At 34.4% G+C, this 18,653-nt stretch overlaps 3 protein-coding genes across 4 annotated transcripts; 1 reads left to right on the top strand and 2 right to left on the bottom strand.

Annotated features, from left to right (window-relative positions):
• Positions 1–103: 103 nt before the first annotated feature.
• LOC107030523 (anthocyanidin 3-O-glucosyltransferase 2-like) lies at positions 104–2,750 on the bottom strand. Its single transcript, XM_015231793.2, has 2 exons — positions 1,841–2,750; positions 104–833 (listed from the first exon to the last, which is right to left on the bottom strand). The coding sequence occupies exons 1-2, from the start codon at positions 2,737–2,739 to the stop codon at positions 293–295; spliced, it is 1,440 nt and encodes a 479-aa protein (XP_015087279.1). The 5' UTR covers positions 2,740–2,750; the 3' UTR covers positions 104–292.
• A 2,367-nt stretch (positions 2,751–5,117) lies between these two features.
• LOC107030521 (MACPF domain-containing protein At4g24290-like) lies at positions 5,118–14,964 on the top strand. The gene is made up of 8 exons (XM_015231792.2): positions 5,118–5,179; positions 7,714–8,021; positions 11,329–11,567; positions 12,125–12,323; positions 12,519–12,596; positions 12,678–12,861; positions 13,693–13,859; positions 14,035–14,964. Exons 2-8 carry the CDS (start codon positions 7,761–7,763, stop codon positions 14,755–14,757), a joined length of 1,851 nt encoding a protein of 616 aa, XP_015087278.1. The 5' UTR covers positions 5,118–5,179; positions 7,714–7,760; the 3' UTR covers positions 14,758–14,964.
• A 132-nt stretch (positions 14,965–15,096) lies between these two features.
• LOC107030529 lies at positions 15,097–18,344 on the bottom strand. Of its 2 annotated transcripts, XM_027911858.1 has the most exons (7): positions 17,930–18,344; positions 17,560–17,772; positions 17,223–17,411; positions 17,038–17,142; positions 16,501–16,958; positions 15,550–15,862; positions 15,097–15,444 (listed from the first exon to the last, which is right to left on the bottom strand). In XM_027911858.1, exons 1-7 carry the CDS (start codon positions 18,210–18,212, stop codon positions 15,239–15,241), a joined length of 1,767 nt encoding a protein of 588 aa, XP_027767659.1. In that variant the 5' UTR covers positions 18,213–18,344; the 3' UTR covers positions 15,097–15,238. The 2 variants fall into 2 exon arrangements, with proteins under 2 accessions (XP_027767659.1, XP_015087285.1); XM_015231799.2 differs by having other exon boundaries at positions 15,097–15,862.
• Between the last annotated feature and the right edge of the window lie 309 nt (positions 18,345–18,653).

The raw sequence follows: 18,653 nt of genomic DNA, 5'->3' as shown, positions 1-18,653 counted from the left end.
AATATTCAATACTGTTTAATCCGTTTGAATCAATAATAATAATAATAATAATATATCAAGTATACTCAAGTGAGATCTGAGAGGAGGGTGAATTGTACTCGAATTTTACCGATGGACTCAAATCAAGAAAACTGTTTGAAAGAAATATGAAAACTGTTTTTGAGAAGTGAACACATTGAATAAATATTGAAAGTATACGAATGTTAAGAATGACCATAAATCATAATACTACATATCTCCTCAAATATCATATATCTTCTCTTCTTTTGCTTCTTCATATACTATAAGAAAATTAAATATTTGTGATTACATCCTTAATTAGAAGTCCAAGTGAGCTATCAGATGATCCACCTTCCTCCATAGCTACTCTACTCTTCTCCTTCATTTCCTTCATTTTTTTCCTCACTTCATTTTCTTCACTTTTTACCATCAACTTTAATAAACCACTTTCAATTTCTTGAGCACTTACTATATCAACTTGATTATTTTTCCCTTCAAAATCAATAACATAGTCCAATTTTATCTCTTCACCAAGTCCTAATTCTTTCACTAATAAAAATGCATTCATTTGTTGTTCAGCATAGAGTGGCCAAGTTGCAATTGGTACACCAAAATGTACACTTTCGAGTATTGAATTCCATCCACAATGGGACACAAATCCTCCTATTGATGGATGAGATAAAATTGTTACTTGTGGTGCCCATCCTATTATTTTTCCTCTTTCTTTTGTTCTCTCCAAGAATCCTTTTGGCAAAACTTCTTCATAGTTGTTGTAACTTGTTGGTATATCTACTTTTCCCTTTGGTGGAGATTTTCTTAAAGACCACAAGAACCTATTTAAAAATAACAATAAAACAAAATTAGGAATAGGTTTTCGAGGCATAAAAATCTATGTTGCTCAGATTTTTTAAAAAATGACGACACGTACGCGTTGAATTTTCTAAAAATAGAGTAATTTTGGAGAATCCAACACATACACGCACAACATGATATTAATTTGGAGAGTGTAGATGAAAACAACTTCCCTTGAGATATATAAACAAGCCACTGTAGATATGAAAAAAAAGAAAAAGTTATACCCTTAATCCCAATCAACAAAGTTAGTTGGTGTGTGATATGAATCCTTATAATCATAAATGTTGTAATTTATGAGAGTTTGTTCTCTGAGGCTCGAACACAATATCTCTAGTTAATTATAAATAAACCTTTATCATTTTACTACATTTTTCAGTAGTACATCTATATATTATATGTATGCACACTATGTTACTTTCTCCGTTTAAATTTGTTTGTTTTATTTTTTCTTTTATTCCGTAAGGGATAATGTACAAATACCCCCTCAACCTATGCTTGAAATCTCATAGATACACTTATACTATACTAAGGTCCTATTACCCCCTGAACTTATTTTATTAATAATTTTGTACCCCTTTTCGGCCTACGTGGCACTATCTTGTGGGCCCAAGGCTGATTGACTTTTTTTTTCAAGTTAGTGCCACGTATGCCGAAAAGGGGTATAAAATTACTTATAAAATAAGTTCAGGGGTAATAGGACCTTAGTATAGTATAAGTGTGTCTCTGGAATTTCGGGCATAGGTTGAGGGGGTACTTGTGCATTTTTTCTTTTTTTTTAACAACTCTTTAACTTCAAATTTTCACATGACATGCTTAAAACTGTAAAATTAAAAGACATTTTGTTATATTCTACCTATCTATCGTTTAAGACATACCACAAAATTCAGAAGTCTTTTTTATTTTAATAAAGAAAAACTCCGTGCTACATGCAAACCAGACAAGCAACTTGAAAAGGAGAGTAACAAAAAATTACAACTAATAGTACCTGTGACCACAATGCTCCAGTGCAGTTGCTATTTCTTTGACCTGTTCTGCTTCAAAACTTCCCATACTACCAAAACACAAAAACACTACAGAGGAATCCTGTTGATTATCTAACCACTTAATGGTACTTCCAATCTCCAATGAATTATTTATAAAATGACCACTTTTTTCAAAACTAACCACTGGACCAACTGGATAAATTTTTGGAACCATCTTAGAATCCAAAAGAGCCTGAAGAGAAAACGATTCAAGCTCGAAAAAAGTATTAACAATAATCCCCTTAGTCACTTTAAATCGACGAATTCCATCAAAAAACAATGTTGAAGCAAGTCGTGAATCTAACAAATGCTTAGGCAAAACTTTAGTAGGACAGAGATTTTTAAAACATGGGATTGATAATGCCTCGTTAGAGTTCATGTATCTGGACGTATCTGAATGTTGTTCATTTCTTAAAGTCTCAAAATGAAGACATAAGCCAAGAAAAGAAGCGTTTGACGCGAAGTAAATGTAACTAGGGACATTAAATTCGTTAGCTATATCAATCATCGATGTACAAAACATGTCAAGAACAAAACCATAACATGAACTTGTTTTACAAATGTTGTGAACATATTCACGTACGCGTGGTTTGTGACCATCGATGAAATCATAGAGGAATGTTTCATGGTTATTGAGGGATTGAGATGATGTTTTTTCGTCTAGGGTGATATCGATGAATTTTAAACGAGGTTGAGAAGTGAGTGATTGAATGAAATTTTTCACACCATAGTCTAAAGGAAGTTCCATGATGAGAAAAGAGATGGAAAAATTTTCATCTTTATTTAGAATTTGTTTTGCAAATTCAATAGCTGATACAATGTGGCCTAATCCTGCTAAAGGAATGAAAATTAATTCTTTCATGTTGATAGAGTTTTTTTTTTTTTTTGGTTGATATATTTGTGGGCAAAGTATTTAGAGTTTATATAGATATATCATGATAGAGAAGAAGTGATTTTTTTTTTACTAATTTGAAGTTTCAAACTTCAATAAGAGAATTTTGACAAGTATTTAGGTAAGAAAAGTCTTTGGATAGTGACATTAGTATGATATGAATGTGAGAGGAAACTCATTATGAACCATAAAATGGTTATAAAGTAAAGGAATTCAATTTACAAATGATAATAAGAAATGGAGATAAAAGGGATTTATACGTTATTTACTTCGATGTCAGATTGTGTTTTCACCAGATATGAACTTTTAACGGGAGAAGGAGAGAGGTTTAGAGTTCAAGCTTTGAAAATAAAAATATTTAATTGATAAATAACGTTTTACTTTGAGTAAAGTAAATTTACTTTGGCGCAAATTTATTGATTAGGATGTGTACTAAATGACAATGTGTTCTTTACACCTGGAAAGACAAGTATTAAGGTTATCTTAGACAAGAAAACATGTAGACTTTCGTAATAATGAAATGGTATTATAAAAATTAGAGAATAATTATTATAGAGAGATCTGACTATAGTAGGTAGAAAATAGTTTCTAGCTTGATTCTAAATTGAAAACGTTAAGTAATCAATAATGTGTTGAAAAATAGTCTGTTGTCTTTGTAGTTATAATTAATTGACAAGTTCAAATATTTTTGTTTTTACTTTTCTTACAAAGGACTTGTCCAAATTCTAGATGAATGTACTTTTTGAAGTTTCCTTTTGTCAAAATTTCCTACAAATTAAATTTCTATAGATAAGAAATATATATGAACTTAGCGTAAATTAACGTAACTTTTATCCTAAAATTACGTTTTTCAAATGTTAATTAGATGAATTCTCCTTCACATAATTACATGACAAGAGTTTTTGTGTCATAAAACTACACTTTTAAGAGTGACAATTCTTACCTTATAGTCAATAACTTAGCGTATCAAAAGAATTCTGAATCATTTACAATTAGTCATGAGTCAATCGAGAAAATAACAAGTCCATGAAATTTTATACAATACTATTTAGCCATAGAAAAATTGACTAGGTTTACACCTATTAATATTGGATGCCCCAATTATATAAATTATAATTAGAATAGGGAAAATTACGCAATAAAATAAACTTATATTATTTAATTACTCATCATAGTTATAGTTTGTTATTATTACTACTCACGACCAATATTATACAGTAATTACGTAGGCTGACTTCAAATTTGTATAATTAGTCATGTTTGTATATGTATAATTCGCCAGAATATACAAATATATACATATGTATAATATATAATTATTTACCCTATATACATATACAATTCACCTCTCTCTCACTTTTTGCCCTCTCTCGCTCGCCTCTCTCCTCTCTCTCCCAATATTATATACATATACAATTCACCTCTCTGCCCTCTCTTGCTCGCCTCTCTCCTTCCTCTCCCAATCTCTCTTGTCATATATACAAATATATATTATAATATACAATTATCTAACCAATATACATATACAATTCACTTTTCTCCCACTCTTTCCCCCCTTTCTCTCCCGGTCTTGCTCACCCCTCTCCTCCATATAACATGTAGCTTCAAATTGTAATTATCAAGTTATAGTTATGGAGAGTAATTAATTATTTTTAAGTGACTATATGTGAAAGTTTCCTATTAGAATACCATGTACAATTTAATTTCGTTTGTATGATGTTTGACAATTTATAAAATGTTTTTATTTCTTAAATGAAATAAAAAAAATTGTCTTTTATTATTAAGCTGAGTTTTGTCATTTTAGTGTTTTAGTTTATGTAGTGCTAATAGATGCATTCTCAAATCATATCCTCTCATCATAAACGTAACTAATATACAACTTTTCCGCATAATCAACTTATTACTTATGTGGAAATAATAATAATAATAATAATAATAATATCGAGATTATAATATCATATCTCTTTGATATACACCTACCAAATGACTCCTAAATTTTCCAATATATGCTTATGAACTTTTGCATTTTCGTTAACTTACCACTTTTTATTTATTTTCATCAAAATAAAAATTTTACAGATAAGAAAGGGATGATAAATAATGGTCAGAGATTATAATTATTTATTAAATAGTAAACCTAGAATTGTTAATGACAAATTTATCTCAACATCATAACCAATTGTATGAATGGAGAATTCAATTTAATTAAACTTTAATCCATAATTAATTAATTCATTAATAAAGTCATTACAACTCATTAGTCAATGTTCTTCTCTCATTGACTCTATCTGTTAAGTAATAAATGCTCAATGAATTTTTCTTATTTAAATACTCTTATTATTATGTGTGATATCTTCGATTAGGGAGGCTTTTGGCAGATTGAGGAGGTGATCTTCAAGTTTTTCTCATTGTAAGTATGTTAATTTTAGATGAGTTTTTTTTCCATTTAATCATTTCATATGTATTTGTAATTTACTGAGATATTTTTAGAGCGTTCGAATTGAATTTTCTTGTTTAGGATATAATTTAAAAGCTAAATCTCATCTTTCTTAATTCTTACCACACTCTATGGAATGTCGAGATCTTATGATTAACCTCTAGATCTATCTCGTGATAATAGGTATATTGTTCAAAATTTTAATTTGTTTAATAAAGGTGGAAGAGTTTGTTATCGTAGAGACTATTCACTTTTCTCTTTTATAGAGATTGCTTTTCTTTTCCTGCCTAAATCTTAGATCTAGCTCATGTACAATCTCGTGTTTCTCGTCTCATTTAGTAGCGATACCAAATAATCTGACTATTTTACATAATGCTCATCAGTAAATACTATTCACATTTAATTTGCATTCTCCTTTTTTTCTTTCTTTGTTGTTTTATCATATCGCACAACTAATTTATATATATATATATATATATATGTATATATATATATATATATATTGATTTAATCTAATGTAGTATATAAATTGTATATAATTATTCTCAAGTTAGAAATGTCATCACGAAACTTGCAAGCACCTACCTTATTATATCTTCATAAATCACAAGGGGTAGATATAGAGAAAATCACAACAAATTTCATGTTGCTGAGCTGGCTCTTACTAAAAACATTATTTTATAAAAAAAATACTATTATACCCCTTTTTTTTGTTTAATAAAAGTCAGATATCTCCAAAACTTAGAATAGTAACCAACATGTTATCATAGAAAATATTCTTAGAATATAATCTTCATTGATTCATAGTTGAACTAGACAAAGATGATATGGTTATTTTTTAAAAAAAAAAAAATAGATGGAGTGATCCATATCTCAATTAAAGATAATATTTAAATTAATTAATTAATTAATTGGAGTGAAACCAGAAAGCAGGTGAGATTTGGAAAGAATAATAAATAAAATAAAATAAATGAAATGAAATGAGTAATCAAATCAAAGTTGGAGATTGCTGACTCACCAACAAACAGTCAACACTTCACCAGCCACTTTCTGGGTCCCACGTCACTACTATTTGCCATGTAAATTCTTGAAAATTCTATAATTATCTGTCGAGATATTGAGATGAATTCAAAATTTTAATTACATTAAAATATTAGTTTAGGGTTCAACGATCTTTAAAATTATTGGTTTTAATAATGAGTATATATTTTGGAGTTTATATATTAAAGCTATATCAATTTAAGTTTGATAGATTGTGTTACTAAAGCTATATCATCATTTATTATCTAATATTTGAAATTTATTGATCACTATAATCTAAATATTATTATTTTAAATTTTAAATCTGGAAATCTGTTTGACTTAGGTAAAATTATCTTCTATTCATACTTTATTAATATTAATTATTATCCTACTACATGTATGCATGCTTATGCTTGAAGCTGTAAATTAGTTTACCAACTCCAAGTTCATTGAATATTTTTATTTTAATTATTGTATCTTATAGTAGGTGTGGAATGTTTTTTTGTTTAATTTGATGTTAACTAGTAGTTAATTAATATATCTTAATGGATTACTTCATTTAACATATTCAAACTACATTACACCTTTTTTATTTTTTTTTAATTATACATATGTGATTTTTAGTACTTTTGTAATATGTTTACTTAATTCTGAAAATTTAATTTTTGAATAAAAAACAAAGAAGTTGAACCAAAAATTAATTTTTCTTTCTGCATTTGGCAAGAGTCAACTATTTCATGCTCTTAATCATGTTGCATTATTCTTAATACTTTGAAATTTCTAAAAAGAAACAACTTTTCAATTTAGAGTAACCTTCATGTTGGGTAATAATTGTTGAGAACTCATAAATATCACTATTTCAATCGTGAAATATCTTGGTAAATAATATCTTTTTCAAATTAAGTTTTTTGACAAAAAATTAAATTAATATTTCAAAAATTCTAAATTGATATTCAATTTTAAGATGATATTTCTCCCTTCGATAATATAAATTGTTATATTATATTACATAAGATCTCACATATAGATTTTTTATTAAGGGAATTAAAACAAGAACCAAAAAGTGCAAATATCAACTCTTATACCAACATGTATTTTACATTAACTAACTAGATTTAAAACAAATATCGGACACGTTAAAAAAATAATTTGAAAAAAAAGATTTTTCAATTTCAATTTTCATTTTAAAAATGAAATTCCATTTTTACCCTTTTTCACCTACAATTTAATTTTCATTTTTTTTAGATTTTTCTAGTTATGGTGTTTTCCTTCTTCCTTCCTTCTTTTTAGTATAACAAGATTAATGGAGTCAACAATTTACAGACGAAACATCTGGTCAAAAGTCAAACCTTTTCTCTTTCACTTTCCTTCTCCCGTCATCTACTTCTGACCAAAACCCCCCTACCTATATCCCCAAACCTTATACCCCTCATTTTCTCAAATGGGTATTTCTTAAAATTTCCATTTTTTGTACCTTTTTTCAGCTCAAAAAACCAACCAGAAAGGCTCAAACTACGACGTGTTTGAGCTGATGGATGAAGAATTCGAGAGGAAGAGGATTGAAGTTAAGGCTATGGAAGCTTTGGGTTGTGGGTTTGATTTTGCTAGCGATTTCAGGTTGAAGTTCGTAAAAAGATGTCCAAACGGGGGTAGATTGGTAATTTTGGATGAGAGTAATAGACGGAACGTCGTCATCCCCGGCGGCGTTACAATTCCCGATGTATCTGAAAATATCCGATGTGATAAAGGGGACCACATTCGTTTCAAGTCTGATGTTCTCGAATTTAATCAGGTTTCCATTTTTAACCTCCCTTTTAATGATTCTTTACTTGGTTTAATTTTTTTTGTTGTTTGATTATATGTATAATTTAGATTCGTGAAGTTGGTATGTTAATGAATTTTGTAGTTTTAACTGAATTTTTAGTTAAAGATCAAATTTTTAGATGAAGTTCTAAAGTTTAGTGTTTGTATTTGATAAAGTTAACATTTTTAGACAAGTTTTATGAATTTTGTTCTGGTTAATTAAGATGAAATTAACCACTCATAAAGTTGACTTAGAGAGCGTGTAAAAGACGAGAAGTGGCATTAGGTGTTCTTTTACATCTGTTTTCAAGTCTTGGTGGCAAGAGTTACCTGGTATCTGTGTTGGTAGGAGGAAGGTACTACAAGGAGTTAGTTGAGGTATGCTCAAGCTGGCTTAGGACAATGCGATTGTCAAAAACAAATAGTAGTAGAAGTTGTTCTAATGACCATTGTGAATTGATTGTTATAAAAAGCATAGTATAATCAATTCCAACTTGTTTGGGATTGAGGTGCGGGTATTGTTGTGTTGGGCTTTGTGGAGGCTTGTGAGCCGGCCCGACCCATTACTGAAACCCTAGGTTAACCATTTGGTTTTCCTATAAATATGATCCTTGTATTTGTAATTCCAAAAAGTAGCACAAGTGAAATAAAATCCTCCTGTTACAGTCGTGGAGTAGGGAAACCGAACCACGTTAAATTCTTGTGTGTCCCGTTTGTGTTCCGTTTCTCTTTTCTCTAGATTATTTGTGTGTGTTGTGTGTTTAATTCCCAACAATTGGTATCAGAGCGAGGTTTCAACAACATTGTAACACAAACTGTGAGAAATTGTCACCTAGGGTTCTTGTGTGAAGAACTGTGTGCAGGGAGGAGTAGCCGCCGTTACCGTGTGGGTAACCTCAAGCAGCAGCCGGCTAGGAGAACCGCGCAGGGTGCGAACAGCCGTCGTCCGTGTGCTGTCCGTCGCGCCGTTCCAGTGGCCGCCGCGTCGAGGAGCCTCAGATCCAGCCGCGAGCGTCCAGATCGTGAGCATCGTCCAAATCGCCGCCCGCTGTCTGTAGACGCCGTTAAGGGAATTGCCGAAGTCCTTTGAGATGGCAGAAGATGGGAAGTTCCGAATTGAGAAGTTCGATGGTACAGATTTCAGTTGGTGGAAGATGCAGATTGAAGATTTGCTGGTTCAGAAAGATTTGGACGTAGTGTTGGGTGACAAGCAAGGAAAATTGTCTGATGCAGAGTGGGCAGTTTTGGATCGGAAAGCTATGTCAGTTATCCGACTCTCGTTGACCAAGAATGTTGCGTTCAACATTCTTAAGGAGAAGACAGCGAAAGGCATCTTGGAAGCCTTGTCTAACATGTACGAGAAGCCATCTGCAGCAAACAAAATTTTTCTGATTAGAGAGTTGGTGAACACAAAGATGAAGGAAGGCAGTTCAGTTACCGAGCACATCAACTCATTGAATTCGATCTTAGCCAGACTTTTGTCAGTTGGCATTAAGTTCGATGATGAAGTTCAAGCTTTACTACTGTTATCATCATTGCCTGACAGTTGGTCCGGAACGGTTACAGCAGTTGCCAGTTCAGTGGGACCTAATGGATTCACCTTTGAGAAGATTCGTGATCTCGTTCTTGGCGAGGATGTCAGAAGAAGGAGTTCTGGAGAATCATCAGGTGATATGCTAAACGTCGTCAGAGGCAGAGGAAATAACAGAGGTAGTGGGAGCAGGAACCGAAGAAGGAGTCAGTCAAAGGCTCGGGATGGCTCAGGTGTAACATGTTGGAACTGCAAGGAGGTGGGGCATTTCAGGAATCAATGCCAGAAAGACAAACAAGTCAACATTGCAGAAGACAGCGTCAACGAGGATTTGTTTATCTGTTGCGCGGAGAGCAATGTGGATTCCTGGGTCATGGATTCTGGTGCTTCTTTTCACGCTACCCACAGCAGTGAAGCATTGCAGAATCTGGTTATTGGAGACTTTGGAAAGGTAAGGCTTGCAGACGATAGAGCTCTTGATGTTACGGGCATGGGTGACATGGTGCTGAAGACGCCAGTCGGTTTCTGGACCTTGAAGGATGTCAGAGTTGTTCCAAGCTTGACGAAAAGTTTGATTTCTGTTAGGCAGTTGGATGAACAGGGACATCATGTGAAGTTCGGAAATGGGCAGTGGAAGGTCGTGAGGGGCAATCTTGTCATGGCTCGTGGAACAAAAAGAGGATCGTTGTATATTGTCGGATTACCGTCTGAGGGAGTGACCGTCCCAGTTCAGAAGAAAAACAAAGTCCGGTTCACAGAATCTCGTGGGCAGAAGAAGGTTGTCTTTGCAAGAAAGAAACCCAGAGCCACAGGTCAGATTCAGGATGAACGAGCAAGGAAAGGTTCAGGAAGACCAGTCAGAGGCGTTTGTGGCAGTGGGAGCACCGGCCGTGCTTCAGCCAAGGCTCCTAGAAGACAGTGGGTCAAGAGAACCAGTATTCCAGCTGTTGATACGTCTCCAGAAAATATCTTGCTGAGTATGGAGAGTGTTTGTTCTCAGGGAGTTCTAGGATCCGGCAGTTCGTGTCTCAAGTGGGAGCCGGTAGGGACCGAGGACGAGTCAAGGGCAGTTTCAGCCGTGACTGATGTGTTGAAGCTTCGGGGAGCTTCAACGGGCCTTTCAGTTGACTGATGAGAAGGCCGCTGTAGCAGGAGAGAGTTGAAAAAGATTACTAGACATACAAGTGTTCTAAGTGGATGACAGTTGAAATTCTTCAAGCCTCCAAGTGGGAGATTGTTGGGCTTTGTGGAGGCTTGTGAGCCGGCCCGACCCATTACTGAAACCCTAGGTTAACCATTTGGTTTTCCTATAAATATGATCCTTGTATTTGTAATTCCAAAAAGTAGCACAAGTGAAATAAAATCCTCCTGTTACAGTCGTGGAGTAGGGAAACCGAACCACGTTAAATTCTTGTGTGTCCCGTTTGTGTTCCGTTTCTCTTTTCTCTAGATTATTTGTGTGTGTTGTGTGTTTAATTCCCAACATGTTGTAACTACATAACTCTTTTTGGGGTGTAATTTCTATTTGATGGCCAATACAAATTAGGTGAAGTTGTTACATCTTACTGATTAGTTTTGTCAAGGTTTTAGAATGATCACTCCTCTCATTCTATTTTATATGATGAACTTTCTCGGTTGGTCTATTTTTTTTAAAAAAGATATCTTTTTATATATTATTGACAAAGTGATCTTTAGAGTTGTAATTTTTGTCGAGCGTGTTATTGGCTGTCTCATTAGCTCCAAATTTTCCCTAAATTCATTGCAGATGTCAGCATTGCTAAATCAAAAATCATCAATACATGGAAAGGTTCCATCAGGCTATCTAAATGCCATTTTTGATTTAAGTGGAGCCTGGTTGAATGATTCAGCAGATGCTAAATACCTCGCGTTTGATGGTTATTTTGTCTCGTTATACTATTTGCACCTGACAGCATCCCCATTAGTACTCCATGACCAAGTGAAGAAAGCTGTTCCACCGCATTGGGATCCAGCATCCTTATCCAGGTAGCTTCTCCATTCCACTCTGTACTCTCTTTGCTTAATCGGATGAATAGCTGTTTGTTAGTTCTAACTGACTAAGCACAATTTCTTAAAATATCATCGGAATGCCTTTGAGGAGACTGTTAACTGATGCATTTGTGGATCCCTTTTAGTTTTTGGATTAAGTACTGGTGCCTTCAAGGATAGCCAACCCCAACTTTCTTGAAGCATAGGTGTTATTGTTGTTGTACTGATTAATTTAAGGATCTTCAGTTCGTCATTTCAAAATCGACAAAACTCCATGATTAACTTGTCTCAGAGTAGTTAACAACAACATACCTAGTGTAATCCTACAACATCAGGGTCCATTGGAAACAACCTCTCTACCTCTACGAGGTAGGGGTAAAGTCCGCGCACACTCTCTACCCTCCCCAGGCCCCACCCTACTTGTGAGATTAGACGGGGTATGTTGTTGTTGGTGAATGAGTTTATGCGACTGTATGGTAGTGTTTGGAGATGCATTTGTGTTTTCGTATGGTTGTCTTATTTCTTATGACTTCTAATTTGACAATCCTAAGCAGATTTATTCAGGCTTATGGGACACACATAATTGTGGGTATGGGTGTTGGAGGCCAGGACCTACTTTGTGTTAAGCAGAAACCATCTTCAACAGTTCCTCCTGCTGAACTAAAAGCACACTTGGATGACCTCGGAGATTGTCTCTTTTCTGATGAAGCAAGCCCTCTGCCTGAGTGGAAGGCAAAAGAGGGTAAAAAGAAGGTATTTTACACTCGCTAAGCAATGAAGATGCCTCAGTCCCAAACAAGCTGGGAGTGTCTATAATATATGAACCCTTGCTATTCCATTTTACATTCAGTTAAATAGGCACTTGATTTATGTTTGGGTATGTTCTGATATATATGCACATAACTGGGGTCAATCATATCTGAATGGATTCTTATTTCAAATCTATAGGTCCCCGAGGTATTCAATCGCATGTTGCAGTCGCATACCATGCAATTTACTAGCATAACAGAGACATCAAGCAAGGATGTAAGTCACTCTCTGATTTTTGTGTTCTGAAATGGAAGAAGTGGTAGACATGATTAGTTATTAACGAATAATGTGGAGCAGGGTCTCACTATAATTTGGTCAAAAAGAGGTGGTGATGTGTTTGCACAAAGCCACTCGAAGTGGCTTCAGACTGTGGCTGCTTACCCTGATGGCATACTCTTCAAACTTGTACCGATTACTTCGCTCTTAACAGGAATACCAGGAAGCGGTTATCTCAGCCATGCAATAAATTTATATCTACGCTGTAAGTATTTCATAGTCTTCTATAGATGAGAAACATATTTGCCATCCATTAATTGTGTATAATCAGATAAAAAGGTGCATTGCTGCCTCTCTTTTATATAAAAAAATAAGTAGCGTGTTTGTGTGAATTCCTCCTCATCAATTCCTTGATGAGCTCTTTCGTGTGAATACAAAGTTACCTATTTCAAAAAATAAAATAAAATAAGTAGCGTGTTTCCGATACTGTTGCAGATATTATTTTAATTAGGTTTTAGGGATTTGTATAGTGTTCCAACATGTAAAACCGACGAAATTAGATTAACCTACAACAATATCAAATTTGGTCATGCAAGTCCAAATTAGAGATTTTAAAGATTTCAAGAATTTGCTTTGGCTAATTTTTATTAATGAATGTTAATGTAGCTGAATACATTTTTGGCTATCATATCTTTATGAGGGTCTAGTGTTTATCACCTTTTTTTTCATCTTGACCATTTATTTGTAAACTAGTAGTTCTACTCACTGTGGCTTTATCTACTCTGCAGTATTTTACTGTGACTAAAACAAGGCTATCTTCTGACATGGTTCAATTGAAATTTACAAAGTGCATATATTCTGAGGCTGTTTCTTTTTCTCGTCTTGTGATCATTTTTCTTTGACATTCTCTTGAACTCCTCCGCATATTTACTTACCTTTACAAGAAATAATTATCCGTACAGAAGAATGTGAGGAACTTGTTTTCTTAATAAGTTCTAGTATTTAGCATATTTCATAAATCAGCGTATTTTTCTTCTTCATTTTTCTGTTCAAGAAAGACGACGGTAGTTTTATCCGCGATTTGTTTCATTCTCAGATAAGCCTGCTCTAGAGGATTTACAGTGTTTCCTCGAGTTTCAAGTTCCTAGCCAGTGGGCGCCATTGTTCTGCGAGCTGCCTCTTAGCCATCAAAGAAAAGTGGCATCTTGCCCTGCGTTGCAGTTCTGTTTATTCGGCCCAAAGCTTTGTGTGAGACCTACCCAGGTACTTCTTTGGTGTTTCTTTCTTAGCAAAAGGACCGCTGCTTTATTACAAAAATAATAAAAGTTGAAACTATATGTGCTTCATTCCAATGAGATATTGGTCTGGCCATGGCTTCTAACGCACTAGTATTGATGTTCGTGATGACACCTAATCGATATGTTCTTCTTATATGTAGGTTACAAGTGGTCAAAAACCCGTCATTGGTTTGCGCTTGTATTTAGAAGGGAAGAAATGCAACCACTTAGCCATACATGTACAACATCTTTCTAGTTTACCAAACATTATGGCATCTAAGTCTGTTAATAACCTAACCTTATGCAAGCCATGTCAATGGCGAGGCTCCGATGATTATGAATCTAGCGACCAATTCTTAGATCCTGTCAGATGGCCGAGATATTCCAACGTGTGCTCATCTGTAGTTAAGCATGATCCAAGCTGGATGCAGGGCGAAACGAGTGGCGTCTTCGTGGTAACTGGTGCACACCTTGTCAGCAAAGGGAAGTGGCCTAAGACAGTGCTTCACCTGCGTCTACTTTTCACCTATCTTCCTAACTGCACAATACGAAAGACAGAGTGGGCAGCTACACCAGAGGGTACTCATAGGTCAAGTTTCTTAACAAATCTCAGCACAACTTTTACTTTCACTCAGCGGACAAAGACAGATGCTGCACCAAAGCAGCTTCCTGCTGCTCTTAACTCGGGCGTATATCCAGACGGACCTCCAGTACCAGTTCGATCAACAAAGCTGCTCAAGTATGTAGATACGGCTGAGATTGCACGAGGGCCATACGACACTCCTGGACATTGGTTGGTAACTGCTGCTAAGCTTGTTACAGAAGGTGGGAAGATAGGTTTGCATGTGAAGTTTGCTCTATTAGATTTCTTAAACGAATCATAATTTCTTGTGTGTACATATTCTGGGGTAGCCTTGTCCTTTTCTTTATATCATTTTATTCAGATACATTTAGTCTTATCAGCTTCCAATATCTTGATGATATATCATATTGTTTAATTTATCAGAGAAATGGCCAACAGGGGAGGAAAATGTTATAGTATTGTACAGAAGAATTTAGTGGAAGAATGGATTTATTTTTTGTTCTTTCCACCTTTTCAATTGTTTTTTTCGGTTTAGTTCTATGATTTCGAGTATCCTTTCCTATTTGAACCCTTTGTATTACATATTAGAAGTTTGCGATTGGATCTATTCATCGAAAAGAATCCATCAATACATTCCTTTCATATCACCTGGTAAGAAAGATCTCGTTTATTTACAACTTTCTAGATTATGTATGACTTTACTGTTACAATGGAAGAGTTTAGTGATCACACGTGAAATTAACTCCTATTTTGTATATAATGTAGTAATAAACTCGATCAACTTACATACGTCCTCTCTTATAGGATACAAAGAATGAATAATAAACCAAATAATACATATAATCAAAGACAGGAAATGTCAAATCTACATAAATAAGAGTCATAATAAAGCCAACAGCTACAACAGCTATAATAAGCCACCAAACATCTTTGTTCAAGAATATATTCTCAAGGTTAAGTGCTTGAAGGCAGGCTACTATTGTAAATGCTGTGGCATAAAAGATTGAAATAATAGCAATTATAATCTTTATAGGCAATGAAATGTAGAAATCAGTGCTATAAAATTTGCAAAGAAGAAATGATAAGAGTGTACCCATAGTGAATACTGAACTAAAAAGTGCTGCACCTAAGTAAAACATCAACATCCATAGTTCTTGTTGAACTTTGTCTAGGAGAATAGGTAGGCCAGTTCTCTCTTCAAAACCTCCGGGGACTGTGAAAATCGCGGCAAAGTTGATGGTACAAAGGAGTGTAGAAAGTACTAGTGTAGAATTTGAAAGGTTTCTAACTGCTGTCTCTGCTTCTTTTCGTACGTGTAAGTGGTTTTTCTCGAATATCTCTTCTGCTTTAAAGCCTTTTGAGTTTTTAACATCCCAAAGGCGCGGATGCATGTTGTATTTTATATACTGTAAGAACAAATGAAAGTAAGGAATTAGCAAAACATGATTGATTGTGTATTTGTTGGGAGTTGCATCAAGTGAAAATTAACAAATGTAAGTATTTAAAGTCAATTTAGGACTTTTTGCCAAGTTAGATTTAGCCCATTTTGATGGTTTGTTGATGAAACTATTTAGTTTGTTGATGGTTGTATGATGCTAGCAGGTGGTGGATACTAGAGGTAAAGGTAGTTGATGGTGGTAACTCATGAAGACAGAGAAATGGTCGATAGTAGTGGTGATTGTTCGTAGTATAGGTGATAGTTGTCAACAATAGTCGTTGTGTTGTTGAGCTTGTTGGTAGTTTAGGTGATCGACACTGGTTGTGTGGTGGTGGCTGGTGGTGAATATGGTTGGTACTTGGTAGCAGTAGCCTGGTGATGTAGGTAGTCATCGATGGTGCTAGTTAATGTGGTGGCTGAATAGTGGTGACTTATAGTGGAGGTGAATCGCAATGATAGTGGATATACTAAACTACTAATTGTAAACTGTCACTTCACAACGAAACCTCTCTTAATAAGATTTCGTTCAAGATCTTAATGAATCAGACCTATTCAAAACATATACTAACCGATACTCAAAAAGAAGAAAAAGTTGAAGAAACTTACCTTGAACCAAAGTACTCCCCACATCATCATAAACACAGACATCACACACCATACACTTTCAATATGTTCTGTAGTTGATGTAAAAAATGGTGTCCCAACATGTGCTGCATAATGCAAAATTGTATTCCCATTTTCATCAATATCAGCCAACATCCTGCTTTGACTAGCCACTTTTTTGAGCAAATAATCAAACAAAAATCTGTTTTTATGTTCTGCTGCTATATGCAATATGTTCCTCTTTTTTTCATCCAATGTCTCCACAAGTTCAGGGTATTTTTGCAAAATTTCCACCACTAACTCATCAATTTTATGTTTTGATGCTTGTATTAGTGGATTTGGCACAATGTGATCAGTACTACTATAGCTCCAATCATACTTTTCTAGCAACATTTTTGCTAATATTAGTGCAAGAATATGCTTTTGCTTTGCTTCATCAATAGCTTGTAACCAGGAATTACCTAGAGAAATAAACATACAATCTAGAAATTCATTTCAACCAATTGAACGTGCAACTTGTAAAGTAATGGTGAGTGGTACCTAATAGAGACTTGGTAATCGGCAACCTCTCAACGCAGACAACCTTAGTCCCAGCTTGTGTCTGGTTATCACTAAGTTTTGATTCTTTATATCGCGGTGAAATACCTGCTAACACATAAGAGAGTAAAATTCTGTTACTTAAATGTGACAGACATGTTTCCGCGACTTTAATTAGTAGAGCTTACAAGAATAGATGATGGTTTCAATCATTTGAACAGGAACAGATGGTGTTTTGCCTATTTCTGCAAATAAGTAGTTGGATCCACTCCTGAATGACAATCTTTTTGTAGCCAACATATCCAAAGCAGTCATACGATCATTATCGCGATCATTAACAAGTTCAGGATACATATTCACTATATAAATTGCTAGTTCTGCATGACATTAAACAAAAAAAAATTACTGTATTGCCAAAAAACAAATAAAGAGATAACGCTTGCCCGTTTAATTGACCATACATGGCATGAATCTGAATTAGTCAGGGCCCTGATGCGAGCACCGTAAGTCCAATGTAAACCTTACCATAACAATCATGGAATACTGTTGCATGAAGCACAGTTTTCCCATCATTCCTCTTCATTGTGAGCTTACTGAAATCACAATTGGCCAAAATAGTAAATACATCTTTCTCCCCACTTGCAGCTGCAACATAAAGTGGGGTCTCTCCCAAATTGTTTTGCACATAAACTAAGTCCTTCTCAATTCTCAAAATCCTCTCCACCATATCTTTTTTACCTGTCGTTGAAAACATAATTAAGTAAATACACGTGTCTTCTCAAGCGTGCTTGGCTGATAAAAACGAATCAGGTTCGCACGTGTAACTAAGTAAATAAATGTATTCTCTCTGACAGTTTAAATTTTTAGATGAGACGGTCACACATTTCAACATTACCAAATCTAGCAGCTTCGTGCAACGGTGTATCACCACTATTGTTTCCAGTTTCTAGATCTTTAACACTCAAATTAGGTTCAAGAATTTCGAAACCAGCCACATTGCCATTAACAGCAAGGAAGTGAAGGATGGTGTCACCCCGATTATCAATCGGGGAGACACCTTCTTCTTTCCAAAAATCGCGTAAAACCTGGAGAGATTGCAGTACTCCTGATGATGATGATGATGCAGCTTTGTAAGCTGCTGATCTACATCTTGCTTTAGTACTGAAGTTGTTCTGCATTTTGCTTTCCCTTATTTTTGGTAATTTTTGTATTCTATTGAGTATATTTTGTGATGCATGAGATTTTATTCAGCAAATTAAAAGTTGTTAAGGCTTGGTTACTAATTGGAATAACAAAAAGAAAAAAGCTAATGTACAAATCACTTGTCTTTGATTGCTTTTTCTGATTTAAATTATATTCCTTTGTGGAAATTTTACAAAAAACAGTACTACTACTTAATAACAACTTTATTCATTATATTCCTTTATATTTGTCCATGATGATTCTTATTATTGCTTCATATCCAAGGAATGAAAAATTCTACTCTGTATAATTTCACTTTTTTTGCAAAACATATTTTGATAAATAATGATGACTTATTGTTGTTCGAATAACTTCATCTTCGTGAGAACATGACCCTAGATAGGAAAGTATGGAGGTCGATAATTAATGTAGAACGT

The sequence above is a fragment of the Solanum pennellii genome, chromosome 9 (assembly GCF_001406875.1).
Source record: "Solanum pennellii chromosome 9, SPENNV200".
Classification (NCBI taxonomy): Eukaryota; Viridiplantae; Streptophyta; class Magnoliopsida; order Solanales; family Solanaceae; genus Solanum; species Solanum pennellii.
This window is presented reverse-complemented; position numbering and strand designations above follow the sequence as displayed.